At 36.9% G+C, this 23,694-nt stretch overlaps 1 protein-coding gene across 2 annotated transcripts in view; it reads left to right on the forward strand.

The window, feature by feature from the left end:
- Positions 1 to 17,786, forward strand: part of MAP3K21 (mitogen-activated protein kinase kinase kinase 21) — a 40,392-nt gene extending 22,606 nt beyond the window's left edge. Inside the window, exons 3-11 of one of the 2 annotated variants that reach the window (XM_054819351.1) lie at positions 2,299 to 2,447; positions 3,207 to 3,382; positions 7,978 to 8,218; positions 10,094 to 10,216; positions 12,805 to 12,921; positions 13,465 to 13,615; positions 14,647 to 14,741; positions 15,419 to 16,204; positions 17,262 to 17,786. In XM_054819351.1, coding sequence (XP_054675326.1) covers positions 2,299 to 2,447; positions 3,207 to 3,382; positions 7,978 to 8,218; positions 10,094 to 10,216; positions 12,805 to 12,921; positions 13,465 to 13,615; positions 14,647 to 14,741; positions 15,419 to 16,204; positions 17,262 to 17,725 — 2,302 coding nt within the window. In that variant the 3' untranslated portion in view covers positions 17,726 to 17,786. The remainder of the gene's footprint in view (positions 1 to 2,298; positions 2,448 to 3,206; positions 3,383 to 7,977; positions 8,219 to 10,093; positions 10,217 to 12,804; positions 12,922 to 13,464; positions 13,616 to 14,646; positions 14,742 to 15,418; positions 16,205 to 17,261) is intronic. The other variant, XM_054819352.1, reaches the window with a different exon arrangement.
- Positions 17,787 to 23,694: the final 5,908 nt, after the last annotated feature.

Here is a 23,694-nt window from a genome sequence, read left to right on the forward strand (position 1 = left end):
CTGTACGTGGGCTGGTGGAATTTAATACACAAAGTAGCTACTTTTGTAGTTGAGAGAGTTAATAAGTAGTTGTTGTCCTAGATAGTGATAGATTAGTACCTCCCAAAAACTCCAGTATGGCAGGACTAGAATGTCTTTAGGGTTCCTTCCCACAGTTTCCCCCCCACAGCGCTGGCTCTTGGTACTTGATATTAAGACTGCTCTCATTAAAAGAGATGCTTTCAGGCTATTACTGTGTTGGTCTGTTTAAAATTTTACAACCACCTTCTTGGCACTGTTGAGAACTACTTTGGATTAAAGGCTTGAATTGTAAATATAACTAAAGCTAATAGTGTGACACAACTTTTTATAAAAGGTTATTTCTTTTTAAATTTATTTTTCTGCTTAACTTCAGAGTTCATGCTAGAATATGTATGGAATAGTCTGAACAAAGGAACTCCTTGAATTAAGAACAGTTTACGCTTGCTGAGAGAGCATAATGTTACTTTTACTCTTTCTCTCAGCCCACAATGAGCTGTAGTTCAGTAGAATTCCTCCGTCACACATAAAATGTGTATGTACCACAGGAAGTGTTGTACTCATTATTGTCAGAAGTACCACTGATTTAAACCAAAATTAGAATTCATTATTTTATCCTTCTTTGAGTATACAAGCAAGTGCAGAGATTAGACTGGAAAAAATTGAGAGGAAATGATTAAGAAGCGTAAGACTTTTCTTTTTTATTCTATTTTCTAGGAATGAACTATATTCCTCACCTTTTAATTAACTCTTAACTCCATAAATTCATTAGTTTTCTAAGATTTTATGATAGACAAAACTTCTTAGATAAACAGAATGTAGATAAACAAAACACTGCTGATATTTGTGCTGATGTTGCATAGTTTGCTGTTTTATTATTAAAGTGGTGTTGTCAGGTCTTGTATAACGCTGAATGACTTTTTCTCGTTAAGGAGAGAGTGATAGAAAAACTTTAACATGTCGTCTTCTCCCTGTCACATTTGTTGTAGTTGAGGTAGTATTTCTAGTATTAAGGGGTACATAGCCCTTACCTCCCCAGTGCTGTATGCATTTCTCCTCATATAGGAGAGTTCAATCCCATCCTGCAAAACTTGCAGGTAGTTCTTCACCCACCTGGAGAGAAAGGGCAAGAGCAATGCTTTCTATTCTGTTTTTTCCCTTTGCCTTTTACTATTCAAAAGCAGCAATAGGTTGTCCTTTGTATCCTTCTTCTAGAGGTAGTGGTTCCCTGGCAGGAAGGGAAGGGGCGGGAAGGAAAAAAACCAAACCTGGTCATAAAGTCAACTTTAGGCTTACGTTCTGAAAGGAATAATTCCTCCTTCCACAAAAATGACTGTGAAAGCTAACCATTTCAGTGGCGGTGGAGTAGGAGCTCTAGAGCAACAGCAGCGAGCGTGCTGTCCCAGCCCTTTGTAGGTGCTTGGATCTTGGAGCAAGACAAGCATTGGGCATACAGACCCAAAGCAGATAAAAGCAACACCTGGCTCTTCTAGAGTGGAGAGCATAGCAGAAATTGTTACAGTTAATGTTGCTGCAATAGGAATTCCTATGAGTCTTGATTTTTGTACCTGATGCTGAGAAAAAAAATCTCTTCATGCCACAACCTTTCACTGGAGACAATCTTGGTTTGCTTGCTTGTTTTTGTTTTGGTGGTTTGTTTTTTTGGTTTTTTTTTTTTCTAGTGTGGAGAAATTAGTTGTGTGCCTGTAATCATTTCTCAATCTTGTTGCATCTTCTGTGGGAAGTGAAAAGTTAACATGCCAAGGGATTAGACATACAAACTTCCAAAGCAAGCTGGGGCTTTTATGGTGTTTTTTATTACTGTTATTAAAAAAAGAATTAGCACGTACATCTAGGTAAATTGTTGGAAAATATTTGGAGAAGGGAATGGCCTGAATGCTCTACTGAAGTTTTTTCCTTTTTTGGTTTTGTTTGTTTTTTTGGTTTTTTTTTTGTTGGGGAGATGGTTGCTTGTTTTCCTGTCATTCAGACTTCTCATTGTAAGTGAGATTTACCTGATACTAGCATTACTATAAAAGTGACTTCAGACTACATTTTGAATAGGAGTGCGAGCCAGTCTTAGTCACATCCAATTTGGTTAATCGGTATTAGTGGAAAGGTGTAAGATGACTGAAGTAGAGCCGACTCTTAGAGGCATTCACTTTGATGTGGGAAATCCTCATGAATTTCAGCACGTGGTTGGAGAGATACTTGTTTGTTCTTGAGTAAACAATGTGTCAGTATTCAGAAAATAACTGTTAAAAAAATTACCTTTTGTAGTTATGGAGTGTTGCTGTGGGAACTGCTTACAGGAGAAGTTCCTTACCGTGGCATTGATGGCCTTGCTGTGGCTTACGGAGTTGCTGTCAATAAGCTTACTCTGCCCATTCCATCCACCTGCCCTGAACCATTTGCAAAACTAATGAAAGGTATCTATGTTGTTTCTTCCTATGTATTTAAATAGTTGTGTTTTGGGAGTATGTATCCTTGTCTGTAATAGTCACAGAGTTGCAGAATAAACGTTTTGTAATGTGCCGGGTACAAAGTATTTTGTTTTTCTTTTCACAGCAATCTGGTGTTAGAGACAGTTGAATGTGTTTCTGAGGAAGTCATACAGTATTACGATGTACCACATAAGTTCTTCACTAGTGATGGAGTACTTTTTTTGCTCTGGTTTTACTGATCTCCTTTTACACTCAAATTGCATTAATTTTCATAAACTACAGGATATACTACAGATCAATACAAGATCAAGATTAAAGTCCCAAGGGGAAGAATGGCAAATGCCATTTTTCATCATTGTTTCTTCCTGAGTGTCAAAAATATTTTGGAGGTACTTTAGAGAGAAATAAACATTGCTTGCTAATGGCTATTTCCTTGTGTTTAAGGAATTTCTTGACCTTTTGTATGTATCCCTTCTGTTCAGTACTGCTAGTTTTGCTATTTCAGATCCTAAAGATAGAGATGAAAAAAAAATTGACTATTAATACAGAAACAAATACAAAAAGTCCTCTGAGTACAGGTAGGTAGGTGTCACTTCTGTAAATAGAAGAGGAACTAGGGAATCCTTGCAGGTAAAGGCAACACATTAGAACTTGAAGTACAGAAGCAAGTACCTTGAAATTTATGTAGTTCTTCAAAAAGTTCTATGTATTATTAAAAACTGATGGGATTTTGATAAATTCTAGAATGCTGGGAGCAGGACCCTCATATCCGACCATCGTTTGCCTTAATTCTTGAACAGCTTACTGCCATTGAAGGGGCAGTTATGACTGAAATGCCTCAAGAGTCTTTCCATTCCATGCAAGATGACTGGAAATTGGAAATTCAGCAGATATTCAATGAATTGAGGACCAAGGAAAAAGTAAGTTGATTTTTCCAATTGTGTGGCAGTGAAGGAAGGGTATGTGTGTATGTGTATTTATGTGATACAGCAGATTTGAACTTCTGAATTGTGGCTTAGCAGTATAATACTAGAAACTTGATTTAGTAGTAGAGATACACTTAAGAGGATAAACTACTTGGAAGAGAGGATTTACTGTCTCATTAAAACATTATTAAACTTACCTATTCTTGTTGGTGGATGTACTATTCTTAAATTCCATTCATGTGTTTCTGGACAGTATTTAAAGATAACCCTGTAACTGTCTTGCAGTAAACTTACTTTAGGAAAAAAGGTTTGAATGCTGGTTTTCTGCTTTCTTCCCCTTTCTTCCTTAACAAAACCAATAAATGGTTCTGTATGCTGAAACTATAGCTAGAGGTATTTGAGTTGAAGTAAAATGTTAAGTTTGACAGGAAACATAGGTTATTGTAGTAAGTGAGGGTTATCATATGAACGGCTCATATGCCTGTAGGCAGTTGAATGCAAAACATATCCACGCCTGTGTCCCCAAAGAAAACAGGTTGTAGATTTGTAAATGTGGCACATAGGCTCTTTTTAAAACGTATTATTTTTTTCTTGGATATTTGAATGCATCACTTAACAAACAAACCAGAGTTTATTTACTCCTTAGCTCATCTTTATAACCTCTGCAAATTTTCAGCTGCTGGTGAACATTCTCCTCAGATGTGGGAATGAAAAGCTTTTCATCCTGTTTATATGACTGTATCATGTGGTTTCTTTTCAAAAAATGGTGTAGTGCTTTTATTTCTCTTCCTCAGCAGACTGATAATATTGATCTTTCAATGTTACAGTTTTGGAAATCTTCTTGCCAGATATTAATAAGACCAATTAAATCAAACTTGTATTCATGAATCAGCAAATCCAGTTTCTCTTGTTTATTGTGCAGATTCCTGTCACTGATCTTGTTTCCATACTCTCATATTGTGATACATTTGTGCTAAATGAGTGCTCACTGGTTTTGCCCTCTTTGACCTCTCTTTTAGTTACTTCAACTAGTTTTTAATCGCTCTGAGGTTTGTTTTCCTTTAGACAACTTGATAAAGATAACAGTTGGATAGGCCAGGTGTCCTCTTGAGTCCCTGTTAGAAATGCTTCTGGTAGAAACAGAATCCTTCTTTGCAGGTCTTTCTTGCAGTACAATTATTGCCCAGTATATATTTGTTGTCATTTTTCATTAAATGGTAATAGATGAGGAAGAAAACTGAGATGCAGTGACTTGCGAAGAGATCTTTATAAAAGATATAGTCACTTAACTTTGACAAAAGCAACAACTAAATTCTCATCTTGCAAGTCACTGTGAGTAGCCTTTGTCCCTCACTTCTCAAGTGTCACAAATTGCTTTGTGGACTATTGGCTGGTGATGGGTGTGACATTACGGATCTACTGTAATATCAGCATATGTGGTATCAGAATTTATTGATCACCACTAAGGTTGCAATGTCGTCAGTAATAATCTTACATACTTCCTATCTGCCTTCTCCACCCTCTGCTTTACCCTCTTCCATTTTGGTTCACAGAACTGGGTAAGTGTTGTCTGTAGTCTCTGCCCTGCCTGCAGTGGGCATACAGGTTGCTAGAGCTGGGCTGTGTGCCTCTGTAGCTGTCAGATCTCTTCCTTTCCAGGTAGGTTATAGTCCCTCTACAGAGAGTAGAGACTTTCCTTTTTACTTGCCATGGGGGCACTAGCCACTGTGTTTAATTGCCACAACCTGCCATGGGGCATAACTCTCTTTTCTGCCCCTCCGGCAACTGCTCAGTCCAACAACTTTCCCCTTTTTACTCTGGGAGCAATTGTAACAGGCATTCCCATTCAGGTTTGTTTTGGGTTTTTTTTTTTTTTAATTTTATCTTCTGGAGACATTAGTCCAGTATGAGATTTCCTTTTGAAGAAAAATCTAACTAAATCAAACTTAGCATTAAATAAGTCTGTGCAAATTTTTGGGAGAAGACTCATATATTTGGTGTAAAAGTGAGTTAAGCTTAATTAGGGAGGGGAAAAAATAAAATGAAATGCACCTCCAAAGGCATCTGCCCTAATTAGGTAAACCTATTTAAGAATGAAAGCATGTAACTTAGACAAAGTTTTCATATGTGTGGGCTTATTTAATTTGGCACATTATCAGTGTTACTGACAGATACTAGGGAGAAAGTAATGTCTATGAAGTATTTATATAATAATAATAATAAAACTATCAAAAAACACCCCTGCATGGTCTCATGCCCTGTAAAAAAGGAACTTCTGTAGCTGGAGGAATTTCCTCAAGGGCTTACTGTAAATGAGCGATGGTGACGCCCACTCCAGGAGAAGATCACAATCTTCATTTCACAAATCTTCTTGAGCAACTTAAATATAGAACTCTTTCCTAGCTTCCTTACAATGGGTGTTTTAATTGTAGAGTGGTGTAAAAACATTGCATAACTAATTGCAGTAAGTCTGTTCTTAATTAGTTTATTTGGAAAAGAGTAAATACTTAATCTCTCAGTGAGGAAACACTGCTACTTTTTATAGACTGTCTAACTTTTCAATACAAGCCTTCAATTTTTGCCTAGTTACTGAGCTTTATGGAACCTGGATTTGAGGACAAGAAGAGATGGGTAATCAACAGTGTCTCCTAATACATGTTTATTTCTGTACTAATACATTAATAAATATCTTTTCTATTTAAACTCTAAAGTACCTTTATTCTAAATTTTAATTTATGCAGCTTCTGCTTTCAACCCTTTTTTAGGTTGTCCGGTTTTGACTGGATGGGAGGGAGGATGAAAGTGAGAATTCACAGCAATCCCTAAATTAAGTGATTAAATATCTTTAATTTAAAAAAAAAAAAGAAACAAAACAAAAGAACAACCCCAAAAAACCAAATCAAAACCCCAAAATCTTACTTGCTGGTTTGAAGATAGGGTCCTTTGAATTTCCAAGAGGCAGGATTGCCTTTTGTGAAACTCTGTATGTTAAGCAGAGTGGATTAAGAAAAAATAATTAAATATTGTGTTGAAACAAGTTCACTCAAAATCAGCAAACAGTATGAAATTTGTCAGTCATTTCGATTAAATTTGAAAACAGTGATAAGCAGTGTGTATATGCTATGTAAAGAAAAAACAAGTATCTTTCTGAGAAACAGATACTTCTCACTGAGTTTGCTTCAGTGCTAACCTGTCTTTTGACATCCATATTCTTTTTGGCAAGGGGTTTTTTCCCCTCCTTTGAAAACACCAAAGTAGTATAGTTCAGGAACTAATTTATTGAAGACAAAGTGGGAGTTAAAGAGCAGAAAATTTGTGGGTTTTTTGCTTTCACTGTATGGGATAAGGAATTGTACTGGCATGCAACATTGCTGGATACTGATGAGCAGAAGTAGGCAGTCTGCTCCGGGAAAAAAAAAAAAAAAAAAGACAAATGACACCACAATTATAAGATTGTACAGTGACAAAATGAATGAATTTTTAAACAGGAATAAGATTCTTGTATATACAGAACTTCTAGCATAGTTTAATTTCAAATGCTGGTTTTCTATTTTGTATTGAATATCAGTTTCTATCTAGGTAGAATTTATACAATTGTATGTAAAAATGACCAAAAAAAATATGTAGAGAGAACATACAGTATCTGTCACATTTTAGCTTCTCCTTTTCCTGTAGTCTCTTTTATTAGCAGTACTGACTACAACACTTCTGGGTAAGTCTGTTTCGTGTGTAATATGCCCCATACTATGAAGGGAGGTCTGCTTACATTTCAAATATATTTTAACAGATTTTGGAAGCCGAAGATTAAGATAATTTTAAGATGGTAGATTTACACCTGTTTAGCCTTGGGGATTCATTTACCCTGAAAAATGAGCTAGCTTCCTCACTAAAGCTTTTCCTTCTCCAAAATAAAAAAGTATAAAGGGAATAGAACAACTATTCTATGGGACTGATGGTTGGAAAGTCTATATGGTGTAATTTAGTGGTTAATAGCTGTTTGATGTTACACAGATACCCGCTAGATTTTAATTAAGAAACAGCTGTCTTCTGTCTTATGGCTTGGTTTATCCTATTACACTAATCCTCGTTCAGTGTAATACTGATTGCTTCTCTAGATAGAAAAGTGCTACTTAATACATAGCTGAAAAGCAGGAAAGGTTAGAAAATTTAAGATAAAGGCATCCATTTGTGTGTTCGTCAGGTCATTGACTTCATGTTAGTGCATAGGAGCTAAGAGCAACTCTCACGCTATGAAAGAGTCTCTGATGTGAAGTACTTTGAGCACGTTTTTCTGTAAGCTGATGATCTTTGATTGGATGTGTTGTCCCCATTGCCCGTGCTTACCTACCTTAAGTAAAGTGACTCAAGTTAAATGATTAAAAGGAAATCTGTAAAATGCTTGATTGTGTCCAGATACAGAATCTCAGCTTATGCAGAATAGAGGACTGTCAGAAGGTCACATGTGCGTGTTACGTGTATATAATGTATCATGAATATAGATAAGGAAATACCACCTACTGTACATTTTATACATTTAATACAACCTTCACATGATTACTTGGTTTCATTTGTGTGAATCTTACCTTCAGGAGCTTCGTTCACGAGAAGAGGAGTTGACAAGAGCAGCTCTTCAGCAAAAATCTCAAGAAGAATTACTTAAGCGCCGCGAGCAACAGTTAGCAGAACGTGAGATTGATGTACTGGAGCGTGAGCTGAATATCATGATATTCCAGTTAAATCAAGAGAAACCCAATGTGAAGAAGAGGAAGGGCAAATTTAAAAGAAGTCGGTTAAAACTTAAAGACGGACACAGAATTAGTTTGCCTTCAGGTTTGCAATTTTTTTAAAGTTCACAACGTGTTACAATTAAATATGCAGGCTTCAGTTCCATGGTTAATGGATTAATGTTTTCAGCAGTGGCTACTATTTTAATTTCTTGCCAGGTCCTCCTACCTTAATAGTGCAAAAGGATATGGTAAGAATTGTGTCACCTTCCCACCCCCCTCACCCCCACCCCCCTGCAAGAAAGCATATCATATTGTGGAGTACTCCTCCTTTCAGCTGGAAGAATCTTTCATCTGATTCAGCTAGAAGTCCACTGTATCTGGAGGGAAAGGTTACTAGCATGGGATGATGATTTAAGACTGGCTCAAAGTTCAAATTTTTGCTATCGTTCTTTTTGTGCAGATACAAAACTACTTTTTTTATCACATCCCAGAACTTTCTAACATGATCAAATATTAGTGCCGTTTGCCCTAAACTTGCATATACATAGTTGAAGAGCAGCACTTCGTAATGGCTAGAAGTGTAGGTGTGGTAGTTCCCAACTGCATGCTTATTGCAGTCACAAAATACATCACAGCAGTTACAATCTTTGGTGCCTTACTTCTTGCAAGAAAACACTGTAATAGCAACAGAAGATATTAGTTCAGAGTGCTAATATGGTATAATTTGAATGTTAGAGCATTTAACCCCACCCATGACCGCATTAAAATGCCCTCATTGCAAAGGAGATGTGTTTGTAGATAGTCGGGATTTTTTTAGTATCACAGACTGGTTTAGTGGTGCCTTTGTAATGTTGCCACGAGATGGCACTACGGAAACTCAAGGTTATGCCAGTGACTGGAAAACCTTCGGTAGGGGTACCAGCATCCTGGTGTTGATAGGCTTCCTCCCAGTGCCTTCCAGGTCAAGTCTATCAGTTTATTACTTAATGCAGTAAGAACTTAATGCCATGCTAGCACAAGTCTAACAAAATCGTAGCTGTGTGGTAGTTAGAAAGAGACAAAAAGGATGGTAACATTTAGAGTACTATTTCAGCTGTAGTGAACTAAGCTCATTTTTCCTTACTTTAATAATAACAACAGTAAATAAAACAAAAACACACCACAGCCTCCCAGACAAGCATGTTAGATTGGTTTATGCTGGATCACAAGCTTAAACTAAATATTTGGTCCTTTGTTACCAGTTCTGCTCATATTTAACTTGAAAAAGTGATAAAATAAACAGTTTTATTCAGAATACCACTTTAGCTCTTTGTTGTCAAGAATCATCCAGATGAACTTGTCCTTGAGACAGTTCTGTTTTAAGAATAGCATCTAATCTAATTGCACTGATGATGGGGATTAGAGGAGCATAGCACTGATTTTTTTTCATAAAATTTTTCCTATTCACCAATATTTGTTGCTGTGGTTTTTTTGCTTCATTGCTATAAATACTCGTAACTCTGTACTTCGGTATCTTGTTTTTGACACGTTGACAGATGTGACTTCGTTAATGCTACTTTTTATGTTGTATGTGAATTACATGTTAAAAAAAATAAGGCAAATCTGATTACCACAAATATTGATTGATTTGAGAAGAAATATTGCGAATTTTTTCCCCCCTCTGTGACAAACCAGAAGATTGAATAACAGTTTGATGTGGATATGTTTCAGTTTGAGTCCACTTGGACACACCTACTTTTGTTGATATTACTGCAAACCTGTCATACAGTATCTGTGAAGGGGTGAAATCCTGCCTGTTTGACTCAATATCTAAATTGTTACATTAAGAGTGAGTTTGTCAGTGTTTTTAATATGAACATCTCTTACACTGTCAAGTCTAATTACATAGCTTTAATTGTTTGAAGAAGTACAGCAGTATAATCTCCTGAAGAGGTTTTTATTTAGAACATTAAAACTGATCTGTTTTACTTTTGTACAGATTTCCAGCACAAAATAACAGTACAGGCATCCCCCAATCTGGATAAGAGGAGGAGTTTAAACAGTAACAGTTCTAGCCCATCAAGTAGCCCCACAATAATTCCTCGTCTTCGAGCTATACAATGTAAGTCTCCACCATTTCTATTTGTTCAGTAGAAACTGTTTTTTCCATATACTACTGGTAGTACTGTCAGATTCCAGGCAGAGTTCTGTCTGATTTCCAGGTCCCTTAAATTGTTCTAACATTTGCAACTTGTTCTTTGATGGGAGGGATAATCTTGCTAAAACGCTAACTAATTTTCAGTAACTCAAAATGATTGTGAATGCTTTAAATTGTACCTTTACCCAATAACTTGGAACTCATTTGTATACTGACTGGGATAAAACAATGAAGAATCAAAATCTATAATGGCAAAAGGCAAAGCACACATGTAGAACCCATGTAAGATGGAAAACCAAGTTTTTATTAGGTATTGGAGCTGATAAAGGAAAACAATTATGGACTATCAAAAAAAAAAATTCAGAGAATAAGGGAGTCATGTAAGACAGAAAGGCCAAAGAATCAGCCAGCAACCCAGCTTGCTTATGTCAAAAGAGAAGCAAGCTTTAAGCAAATACAAAGCCAAAAGAAAATAAAGAAGAAAGCTTGCTTTAGATTTTTTTGAAAACAAGAGAAAGAAACAAAAATAAAATTATGGGTACGCTTGTTGGCCTACATTATTCCACGTATACTGATGACAGAGGGGAAGGTATGTTCATGCTCATGTAGTGGAGGTACCATGAATGTGGAAGAAAACATCATATTGTTATAGTGAAACCCGCATTTATATTTGGGAATGATATATGTAGAGATAGAAAACAGTTCCTACAGGATTCACTGCTTGCATTTTTACTGTCTGATCTGTTGTGCAAAGTAGGCTGTCTAATTATCTATATTCAGTGTGGAATGCCTTAAGCTTCTCTCTGTATACGAAATCAGTGGAACCTGTTCCAGCTGATTGCTTTTGGATGGTGACTATCTTCTCTTGCAAGAGTAGTCACCTCTGAAGGAAATTACTTCAGAATCTGACTTTGAGATGTAAATAAGGAGGAGGGGAAATCAAAATGCATGGGGATTTTTTTCTGTTCTGCAGCTAGTTTAAAGATTTATTTTTTTATTTTTTTTTAACCAGCCTGAAACTTTATTTAAAGTTTGGATAGAAACCATATCTCTGATCTCCTTTGGAATACCTCTGCCTTATGAAAGCCTTTTCATTATTAATGTCTAAAGGAGAAGTGGTGTCTTTTCTGGCAGTAACTTTATTATTTGTTTGAACTGTAACTGATACAGTTCCCTGGGTGAAGACTATTGCTACCCATATGTCGCGGATAAAGGAGAGAGGTGAACAAACCCTGTCTTGCTTTTCCTAATGAAAATTTGAGATGGAAGGAAAATTATGTAAAGTCTTTTTCAGAAGTTAGCCGACACAGTATCTGTGTTGATAATGGTTTCCCAACCTCAAACTGTGTGGCGAGGTTTTTTTGTTGGTTGTTTTTTTACTGCAGAAAGGTAAGAAACATTTTTCTTAGTAAAATGTCATAATTACATATAAACAAGGCTATCTCGTTTCATCTTCGATTCTGCTTGCTCTGTATGGAAATGCTTGGAAATGAAGCAAGTGTCCAATATTGGCATGATTCCGAAAACTTGAGGTCGTTTTTTTTCAAATGCATAGCATTATGTAAGCTATAGCAGTGCCCCTTCTTGCATGTGTGCTACGTGCCACTGGAGATTTTTCTTTTCTTTTTTATTTGAGCATGTATTTGTAGGACTAGAACATACAGGACAACATAAAGACTTTAAAAGTAGTGCACTTCTGTTTCTGAGTTTGGATCCTTAGGCTTTTTTTTTTTTTTTTAACTTAAAAGCTTATCAGATCTCTCAGGAGTATCTAGCTGAAACAATTTAGCTTCCACACCCATCTACACCTGTGCAAAATAAATTCTCTTTCCCACAATAATGTTTTATCTTGATTTAACTTCAAAGTGTCTTTGTTTCAAGAAGACTTGCTCAAATACAGGTGATTTGAACAGGCGTATCTAACAGCTGGTTACTTGATTGCTTCACTTTGTTGTGAGCGAGTCTACCTTCCAAATCTAAAAGTTTTTTTTTTTTAAGTAAAAATCTAGTTAATTGTAAGTCTTGCTATTAAAACAAGTTCAGCTGATTTTGAAAGATGTTTTAAAGGGAGGAGAAAAACGAGTAAGATATATATTCCTGGAATGTGGTAGAAAACGAGAGTGTACAGAAGGCAAGTAGAGTGCCGTGCTACAGGGGAAGCTGTGCTGGCGAGAAGTTGTGTGGTGAGGCAGGAGGAGAGCACTGTGCAGTGCAGGAGCGGCATAACCATGGGCATGTAAATGCCACCTCATTTATCATGCTGTTATAACTGGCTGAGTTGTTTTTCTCTCAGGTCTCTCCATCATAGCTGTCAGCATGCTACATTCATAGCAAGTTACTTAGTCACTCATATATGAAAATCTACTTGCCTGGATCTGGCCCTAGAAAGAGGATCCTCTAAACCCTACAGTAGAAACCTGCTATCAAGAACTGCTTAGTGCCTTTATAGATGTGGGCTTTATGACCCAAAGATAAAAATATAAGGGAAACAGTTCCGTTTCTGAAATCAACTTGACTAAGATCTCTACTACATTCTCTTAATTTTTCCTCAGTGATTCCCAAAACAGATACACACACAACTAATGGCCGAAGAAACAGTGTATATGTGTACCAGCAAGATGTAGATATCACAAGTGAATATGAACTTCCCAGTGGGGTTATGAAAAAAGGCAAGATTTTATTATGTTTCAAAGGTGCTGGTTCTGTTTAATTTAACAGTTGAGACAGTGACAGACTAAGCATTTAATGAAGGTTAGACACTTTAAAAGTATTATTTGTTTTGGTGTAGAGAGAAAGAAAATGTTAATCATTGTCACAATTGGAATATTCTGTTTCATTTTATACCAGTTGTTGCACAGCATCAGTTTTCTTCAATTTAAGTGCTCAGTCTACCTCACTTGTCTGAATTACCTAAATATAAGGTTCTCAGTTAAAGGAAGCATGGAAAATACGATTGTTTCGCTGCTTTATCTTTAATTTGGGCCTCTTGTCAGCTCATAAATGATTTGTCTTGCTTGCTCATCTCTTTCGATCAGTGCAGTTCATGTGGTGGTTTTTGTAAAAGAAAAATATCTCAATTTTTGTTGTCTTGTGTTACTGTGTCAAAATGGTTTTGCAGTGGAGAAAATACTCTGTTCTGTCAAAATATTTTGGGTTTAGAAATAGTACTTATGTTTGGGTTTTTTGTTTGTGTTTTTAAATCAAATCTCTAGTAACTTCAGATGAAAGCAACAGAACTTGGGGAAGGAGCACAACTTATCACCAAGAAGAGTTTGAAGATGTGAAGAGGAGTTTTAAAAAGAGAGGTTGTACATGGGGACCAAGTTCAGTTCAAACAAAGGATCGTGCAGATTGTAAGGACAAGTATGTCTACTACATTTTGTTTGTTTGATAGTACTAAGCATTCTTGGTAACTGAATCACTAACATAGGTAGTGAGTGAGAGAAGTTCTGCAGTCTATAGTTACAGCTAAAACTCAGTCCTACTTTTTCATTAATTTAGGAATTACATTAATAACAAGTAGCTCCTCCACATAGACTTGAGGATAAAATGTTTACTTACCTTAAAGTTTTAGTGACTCTTATCTATTACCCTTTATCTTTGGTTTTTGAGACTTGGAACATACTGGGATACTAAGCTACTAATGCTTTCATGGCCTGTCAGTCTCTCTTGCCCTTCCTCAGACTGACTTGAAGAACTGCAGGCGTGGCCCCCAGTGGCCACTTTCAGTATGATTAAATAAGACTGACCGACGTTGCATACATGAAGTAAAATTCACACCAGCAACATCATTGACACTGACAAACACAAGGTGAAAAGGTTCTGAAAATCAGTTGGACACCATCACTTTTGGGTTATTTTTTGTAATTACTCAAAACTGGAGACTATCAGTTTTTCTGAAACAAGAGATACTTTCCCTTGTATTCTAGTATATATACTTATTTATAATGCCTTTCTTTTTCTTGTTAAAGACATTGACTCATTTACCTGTGGCAGTAGTTGCTTCCAGACCATCTATTGAAACTGGCTTTATGATATTCTTGTTTGTTTTAAAGTCGTTTTGTTAATAAATTTCCAATTTCTTTGACACAGTCCAAGTTTTCACCAACTTTTGTTCTTCAGTAGCTAGGCAAGGCCTATTTTTCATTGGCTTTCTTTTTAGACCTGAAACTTTCACCTTATAAGGAATAGCTGATGTGAGGCATGTATCAATTTATAATCATATGACACTGTGCTATTATATAGAATTTTTTTACCTTTGGAAAGGTTTACTGATTTCAAGTTATGTACTACATGTTTGTAGTTTAAAAAGAAAGATGTTTTAGCAGCTTTCTGTCAAAGTGTATATAAGCATGGTATCCTCTGTAATACCAAAATAACTATTGTTATTTCAGAATAAGACCCCTTTCAGATGGCAGCAACCCTTGGTCAACCCTTTTAATGAAAAATCAGAAGGGTGTTCCCTTAGCTTCACTGTTTGTGGACCAAGGTAAGAGCTATTTTTGAAGAATTGAAAGTTGCCATATAATGGCATTAAGTGTACCTCCAGTGTTATAAATTGTATTGCTTGAATTCTTCAAGGATTATGCAGATTATTAGAAGAGTAGTCATGCTATAAATAATTTTCCTGTGCAAAAAATCTCTCTATAAAAAATGCAAGTGTTAACATCTTTACATTTCCAGCATTAGCAGCTAAGAAATATATGTGGCATTGTGACCAGTATCACATAGAGTATCTTTCCACCCCGTTTTTGAGTTGATGGCTGATCTGTATATGAGGTGTGCAGTCACCACTTTCTAGCTTCCTTTAAAAGAAGAAATATGTAAATCAGTAATTGTCTTGACATTTAAATGCTCATTAATGACTTTTATTGTTAGTGGGCTCTGCATAGTTGTTTAAAAAAAAGCATAGTTGAAATTGTAGCAAAATGGTACTTCTGCTATTTTTAAAGACTATCAAGAGAACATAAAAATGTTTAGGCTTAGGATATGTTTCTGAATCTTACAATGTGAGTCTCTGAGCTTCTGACTGCATCTAAAAGGGGCATACAGTATACCTCCAGATTAATATTTTTTGCAAGTGAAAGGAAATAATGCAATTATTTCTGTTATGCAATAGCAAAATATCTGAATTGCAATCTTAAAGTATACTGTCATGTTTTATAGGTGTCTGTACTGATAAGAAGCATCTCCCTGAAGGTTTGGACGGTAAAAGACCAAAGCCAATTAAGTTGCCAAATCAGGCCTATATTAATCTACCTCTTTGGAAAGATGATCAGGGAGAGAATACAGTAGAACATGAGAGCTTTGAAGAAGGAACCTCTGCTAGTTCTACAAATAGTACTCCTCAAATGACACCTACAAACAGTCTGAGCAGGACGCTGCAGAAAAAGAAGACTGATTCAGTGCTGTATGGGTGTGCTGTCCTCCTTGCATCTGTTGCCCTGGGCTTAGATATCAGAGCGCTGAACAAATTGCAGGGTCCAGATGAACTCTTGCCTAAAGATGAGAAGAAGAAGCGTGATGGAATATTTCAGCGGGCTTCAAAATTTCGCAGGAGTGCTAGCCCTACAAGACTGCAGTCCAAGAAAGAGGAAACAAGTATTCCATCCCTAAACCCAGCTGCAAATACTGTGAATCTTCTCTCTATGCCCTCCATTTCCACAAAATGCTTACTTCAGTCTGACAGTGAAGATGCATTTGTAAGCACTGTGCTTGGTGATTGTGGTCCGTGTAGTTCCACTGATGACTTTTCATCTGAAACTTCTGAAAGTAAGAGAGAACAGAGGATACAGCTGGCTCCTAACACAATTTCTACACGATTAAAAAATCAACCTTTTAATCTTTGTCTGCAACAAGAATCTCAAAATGTGCCAAATCATTCCTTGACAAAGTTAAGTGTGTTGGGTCACAGACGAACCTTATCAGATGGGAGCAATTTTCAAACCACAGGTGGGTGATTAAGAACTTAAAATGTAGGGAATTTTTATGTAGGGCAACAGAAAATGTAGGGAAACTAACCATTCACTAAAGAGATGTTAAGGTTTTTGTTACACTTTTATGTGTTAACTGAGTCACCATAACTGTATGTGGGCAAGCCCTCTATCTCTGAACCCTGAATAAACTACCTACGCTTGGAGTAGTATCTTGTCAGGAGTGTGGGTTTGGAGATTTGAGGGGAAGAGATGGTTCATTTTAAGGCGATAGCTATTTTTCTTGGGTATTGCAAAAATAGGTTTCTCTGGTCTTTTCATGTCAGTGAGAACCTGCTTTTGGTGAAATGTACCATATTAGCATTATGGCTGAAATAAATGGAGACTGTCAGGTGCATGCATTATGTAGTTGCGAACTTCCTGAGACTGAGGATACACTTGTTTAATATATTTTCACAGTCTGCATAGGTAAGTGATTGAGCATCATCTTAGTACTGCACATTTATTAACTTCAAGAAAAACAAGTCTGATTAACTTCTAGGTCAAGCAAGCAAATCAAAACTTATGTCACATGTTCCACAAATCCTTAAGTTAAGCTGTTGATAATTTAAGATGAAAAAAAGTCTTTAAATCTGGTTTCCATGGATAGGTTCATGATTAATGAGTTTTTGAAAAGAAGTACTGATGTTCTATGGTGGCTTAAATGTAATATTCTTCATGGTACACTATGCATATGTACTTACTCATAATAACTGGACAAATTTGTAAGGCTTTGTTCCAATATTAATATTCATCCAGTTATTAGGTGGCTAATACGTTCTCTCTATCTGTTTTGTAGCAATAGAAAAATAAATCGTTACGGCCTCTAGCAGAGAGTGTAGATGCAAAAATGTTATTTGAGCACTGCTGGTCCTCTCTTAGGACATTCCCCACAAAAGTACAAGCCTCTTAATTTTTCCGGTGGAAAAAAAACCCAGTAGGTTTATGGCAACCCAATTTTACAAATGGCAAAGAAATCAAGAAGTCATATGGTTAAAATAGTCTTTTTTTTTTTTTTGGCCTTTCCTTTCCTCTAGCTAATGGATTTGCTTCAACCAGTGATGTCTCTACATTACCAGTTCTATCAGTTACTGGAACTCTGCGCTCTCCATCTGTTCAACAAGCAAGCAACCACAGGGGTGTTTCAACTGAAAAGCAAAGCGCTGTCAATATTATATCAAGGCCTCGACCTTCTTCTCTAAGAAGTAAAATTGATGCATGGCAGATTATTCCACGTATAATTAAACCAAACTCTAAAGACTCTGAATACTTAGAGGGCAATAAACCAAACTCTAAAGACTCTGAATACTTAGAGGGCAATGTAGATCCAGATGTTAACTTCTTGCCAGATACAGAGGAAAGAACTAACTGCCACATGCCCACCTTACTTGATATTGATGTGGAAGGTCAAAACAGAGACTGTACTGTGCCTTTATGTAGAATGAAGAGCAAAACTTGTCGGCCATCTATATACGAACTGGAGAGAGAGTTCCTGTCATGAGTGCCTTTCATTTTTAAAATGTTTGCTTTTTAAAGGGGAACAAATATAAAATTCTTGTCCATCTAATGCTTTGTGCTGCTGTTTTCTGATGTACTGTGACAAATAGTACCAAAATTATTAAAATAGGCAGCTAATTAAGGAAGAGTAGTAGGTGCCTTTTTCAAATGTTCCTTGGAATCCCAGCTAGTAACTCTAAAAGCACAATGCTGCAAAATAGTAGTCTCGGTGAACTTTATAAGCAGATTTTGAATGACTGAAATAACATGCCCACTTCCCTCTGCAGTGTCACAGAAGTTTTCTTTAGGTTTGAGGGGGTTTGCTAGAAATCTAACTTTTGCACATTGAAAACATGAATGACATACATAAGGTTGTGTTCTGTCAAGAAGAGTTCCGCCTAAGAAGTAGTTGTCTGCAGCTTGCCTCTGTGGCAATTAGGCAGGGGGGCAGGGGATTTAAGGTGCTGGTGCAGGAGGCTCTGTTCACTCCTCATAAAGTAGTTGGTTAATTTTTGGCATTTGATACTGAAATTAGTGAAGGACCAGCAGTTGAATTTGCAGTCCTTGCCCTTGGTTTTTGTGACAACATTCAACTGTGTGTATTAGTTTCTCCAGAAAGTTACATTGCTTGTATAAACACTTAGGTTTCAGCCACCATATCGATTTGAGAGAGTAAACTTTAGTACTGCGATTGGATTAAAGGTATGTGACGTACTTTATAATGTGAAGCAACATTCCTTGTAGGTAAGGATACACTGGAACGTAAATATTTGTACTCTTTTAACCTTTTGAAGACTACAGTGTTTGCACTGAGAACAATATTCTTGGTTTGAGATTGTTTTCTTTGTGGTGGAAGGGTTTGCCCCCCTTTTTGTTTTTTAAACTCTGCTGCACCTTGTATTGAGGGAAAAATGATGGATTTTAAGGATGATTTGGTTTGGTTTTAAGTGAGCCAATGGTGCATTTTACTACACTCAAATTTTAAAGCTGCGATAATTTAATATTAAATCTTTCAGTATAATCTGTGCAGCTTTTCTTCCTAAAGTTACTACTGAGTGCCCAGCTATGCATATTTAGGAATTAAAGGACAGAGACAGATAGGCTTGACTGGTTTTCAGTGATAGAAAGATTCCAGAAAATTCCAAGTAGTTAGTTGTGGGCGGAGGAACATTTAACCTTGATAACACTGATAGTTTAATTTTTTACAGCATCACTGATTAAATAAAACCAAACGTACAGTATACTTTCCCTGATGAAAGCATTTCTAGAATTAAAGGAACATCCCTCATATTCCAGTACTTGAAATCCTAATTTTGCATATCATTTGACATTTAAATAGTCTTCATAAATAAAATTAGATGATGTTAGAGTAAAACTGCGATGTTCCCATCAGAACTCTTTTGTTGAGACCTTTGTTTTAAATGTTTTCTTCTCTTTTGCTCTGGGGTCTGGGACTTCAGTTGTTAAATAGAATACACAATTGCTTAAAGCTTCAAAACCAAGGGATTAGAAAAGAAAGTTTCTGTTCTAAGACTGGTATGCAGTACCGTGGCTACCTTGAGGATGACAGATAATAATTACACATGCAAAATCACAAAGTCTTCATCACAGAGCGGAACACAGAAAATGCAACTTCCCAGCTCTCAAACTGAGAATAGAAAAGGATTTCCTTGAAGTATTAGTTTTCTAAAAGTAAAAACAAAACCACTAGTCGTCTGTAAAACTGAATGCCTGCATAGCAGATTACTAAGTTATTACATTTTGTTCAAACCTGTTTCTATTTCAGTATTCTTAGTTTTGTCAACGTGATTCAAGTTGCATACTGTTGTTTGTTTTTTCTTTACACTTTAATTTCATCAGAATGCTTTAATAGATGAAGTCTGTTCCTGTTTTAATACAAAATGTTTTCAGAAAAGAAAGTCAATCAGGTAATGCACATGGATCAAATTTTAAATATAGCTTGATAGCAGATTTATCTTCAAGGCTTAATTAGAATTTTTGAGAATTATGTATATTTCAACTCTTTCTTGATCAATTATTCCTATGTAATACTGAGAAAAAAGGAGTTGATTGTATTACATGTTTCTGAAGAAAGTATCTCTGACTTTCTACAGGAAAATCTCAGGTGCTGAAGTATTTTGACTTGTAAACTTCTGTTCTGTACTTTTGAGGTTTATATAATTTTAAATGTTGAATTTTGCACCCTGTGTTTTGTAACCAATAGTATCGGCATAAAAAGCCCTTTGTAAGCTATATTGTTTTCACCTATCAGTGGTTTATCTCTCCTGTAATTAAACAAAGATTTATATTCCTGCTCAGTGGATAATTTCCCATAAGAGTGGGACATACTATATATGACCAGCCTGGTGCGTTGTAACTAATGTAGGAGTTTGTATTCCACCTCTTATTCTGAGATAGTTAAGGTAAGCCATCTCAAATATTTCTCTTATGTGATGCAGGGGTTTTTTTAAGCTATAGTCGATAGTGCTTTATCATTGTTTTAATAGTTGAAAATTATAGGCCAGTCTTCACTGAAATTAAAAAGAGAAAAAGAAAAAAAAATTACAATCATAGTTTCACAGCCTGTATTTCACTTGTCACCAGAGAAGCTTTCTATAAAGTTATGGTAGTCTGGTATGCATTAAGTGATCTGTCTTGGTTAAAAGTATATTTATTTCAATGTAGCTTAATAGCCTGACCAAATGATAAATTATGTTGATTGTTTTAGCACAAAACTGAAGGTGCTTACACTACAAAGATTAAGATAAACACTTGACATGCTGTTTTACAAAACCTGATGATTTAATGTTTTTATTTAAAAAAATAAATGTTTTGTAGCTACTGTGTTGCAAAGTGACCTGAATTTTCTTGAGAAATAAATTTTAGTGCTTTCTTAATATGTACAAAGGAGTTCTCTGGTGAATAACCAGGAACTATAGACTATGGCCAGCTTGTTCTTGGAACATTAGAATGTAATTGTTACTTGAAGATTAATTATCCAGTAGAGTAACATGAACATTCCTGTGATTTCTTGCAATTGATTTGGGCAGAAACATATGGTATAAGTTTGTTCTTTCTTTCATGTGACCATAATATGTCTTTTGATGGTTTTACAATATGAGCTGGGTATCTTAGAGGAGGTAGAGCAGTGGCTATAAATAAATACTGCATCTGATTCAGCATCAAGAATACAGGTAAGGAATAACGTATTTCTGTTGTGGGGTTTGAGGGGGAGGAGGGTTTGTTGGTTTGGGGGGGTTTGGTACTTTGGCTTTTTTGTTTGGTTGGGGGGTTTTTCAGGCAAATGAAGCCAGTATTTTCCTTGTAATATTTTCTAAGGACTTATTTTATGAACTCCCCTCTTTTCTTCCCCCATCATCCATGGGCACATTAGCCCGTCTTTCTGTAAGGAGAAGAGGAAGGATCCATTTGTACAGTGGCAACAGGCAAGATACAGCAAAGTCTCTAGCAGTGCAGTGAAATTCAAAGCTGTAAGCCCAATCTTATAAAGACATGCCTGCATAGAGCTTTCAGTGAGGCTGGCTAGATAACAAATATTTACATGGCCTGTGAGCATCAGTATCGAGCCCGGATTAATAAGCCAAGCTGCACAGGTAGTTTATTTTATACAGAGTGTTATAATGGTAATATTAAGATCTGCATACGAATGTGTGTTAATGGAAAAGATCCCATTCTCACTAGCCACATCCCTTTTTAAAATAACTAGTTAGATGACTACAGTGCATGTATTATGAGGAGCTGAGACTGTTACCTAGTACATTTTTTAATGTAAGCTGAGGATGCTTAAGATTGCAGTATTAGGTATTCCAAATTAAGGCCAGAGTCCTTGCAAGTGTGTAATGGATTTCTCCCTGAACATGTGAAAATGAGCAAACCAAATATGACTTAGTCATCTCATTACTGTTAGAAATCCAGTATCCTTGATGATCTAGCTAGTTTGATAAAATAGCTTTTTTTAAGCAAAATAAACATGTTTTGTTCTAATAGGCTGGAGAACAGATCCACAGAGCTGCACAAGTAGGATAGATTTACTTTTCTATTTCACAGAATCACAGGATCATTTAGGCTGGAGGACACCTCTGGAGATGAAACCATCCAACCCCATCTGCTAGAGCAGGTTGCCCAAGACCATGTCCAGTTGACTTTTGAGTATCTCCACAGATGGAGACTCCACAGCTTCTCTGAGCAATCTGTTCCAGAAGAGTCTGGCTCCCTCTTCATTCCCCCTTATCAGGTATTTATAAACAATAAGGTCCTCCTGGAACCTTCTCCAGGCTGAACATTCTCAGCTCTCTCAGCCTTTCCACATATGAAAGATGTTCCAGTCCTTTAATTGTCTTCCTGGCCCTGCACTGGGTTTGTTCTAGTAAGTCCATGTCTGTCTTGTACTGGGGAGCCCAGACCTGGACGCAGCACTCCAGGTATGGCCTCACCAGTGCTGAGTAGCGGAGAAGGATCGCCTCCCTCGATCTGCTGGCAGCACTCCTACTGCAGAATACCATTGGCCTTTGTTGCTGTAAGGACACAGTGCTGGCTTACGTTCAGCTTGTTGACCACCAGGATCCTCAGGTCCTTTCCACAAAGCTGCTTCCCAGGTGGTTGGACCCCTGTGTGTACTAGTGCATGGGGTTGTTCTACCCCAAATGCATTTCAACTTCGTAAGACGACTCTAAGCCCAATTTTCCAGCCTGTCCAGGTCTCTCTGAACGGCAGCACGACTATCTGGTGCATCAGCCACTCCTCACAGTTTTCTATCGTCTGCAAACTTGCTGAGGATACACCCTGTTCCAGCATCCAGGTTGTTAATGGAAATGTTAAACAGTATCAACCCTAGTATCAACCCCTGGGGTACTCCACTGGTGACTTGGTGACGTTTAAGCAAGCTGTAGTTAATACCATCTCATATTTTATTCATGTCATGCAAAATATTTTTCCTAATTTTAGGTAATTGCTATCAATTACTTTCAAAGGTTTTTTTCCCATTTCAAAAATAAAGGCATAATGACCATTCTCACATCTAGGCTTTAGTGAATTGCTTCCAGTAGCTGAGGTCTGGCATCAGGATGGCCAAGTTCAGCACTGCTTAATGTAACAGCTTGTATCTGTTCAAAATCTTTACAGCTTGCTTTAAAAAACAGAGGCATCAATTCAGCCTGGGTGACCAAACTACTCAAACTTCAGTCAGATGTCAAATTTGGTGTTACTCCTTTGAGTGATCATTAACGTGGAGACTCATGCTCTGCAACACTGCTAAACAGACTCTTTCAAAACATTTGCATTATATCTGAGAACAGCCTTCCTTCCCATCACACCAAAGTATGCAGTTACAGGGTCTGACGGCTTGAATCTCTTGTGGCTGCTGAAGGCATTAATTGAATACTCTCGTCTCCAAAGGGGAGACGGAGAGGGCACAGCAATGAGCTCCTCAGCAGAAAGCTGTTAACACTTCTCCAAAGAAAGGTGCCCACTGTAGCTGTGCCTACTGTAGCTGTCGAGTTCTTAGAGTTCTTCGCATGCCAGAGAATCTACATAAGTGCTATGTTGTCCTTTCTCACTGCCAAGAGTTCAGATATACCTAGCTAAGATTTTTGATGTAACAGTAGTCACTATGAATAGTCCAGTCATCTGAGGGTTTGCCAGTCGTTATGAAAGCAGGTGGGTGTCTACATATTTGGGGCCCAGGAGAAAACAGAAAGAATAGGAGTATTCATTCCCCTCACTGTTTTGCAAATCCCTTGAATAATTCAAAAATTTCTAAACTCCCTTTTATGGCAGACAGGATGAGTCAATATTTTACAAAGCCTTTTTACTCTCTGCTACCTTCCAGACTGAAAGTGATGTTTGTTCCTTGTGTTAGATGCTACTTATTCTGCCTGATAAACATTATCATCGATCTGAGGGGTGCAAGATTTTTTCCATGCCTGATGGAGAGGTAGTTGTGCTAGGAAACAG

The sequence above is a fragment of the Grus americana genome, chromosome 3 (genome assembly GCF_028858705.1).
Source record: "Grus americana isolate bGruAme1 chromosome 3, bGruAme1.mat, whole genome shotgun sequence".
In the NCBI taxonomy this organism is placed as follows: domain Eukaryota; kingdom Metazoa; phylum Chordata; class Aves; order Gruiformes; family Gruidae; genus Grus; species Grus americana.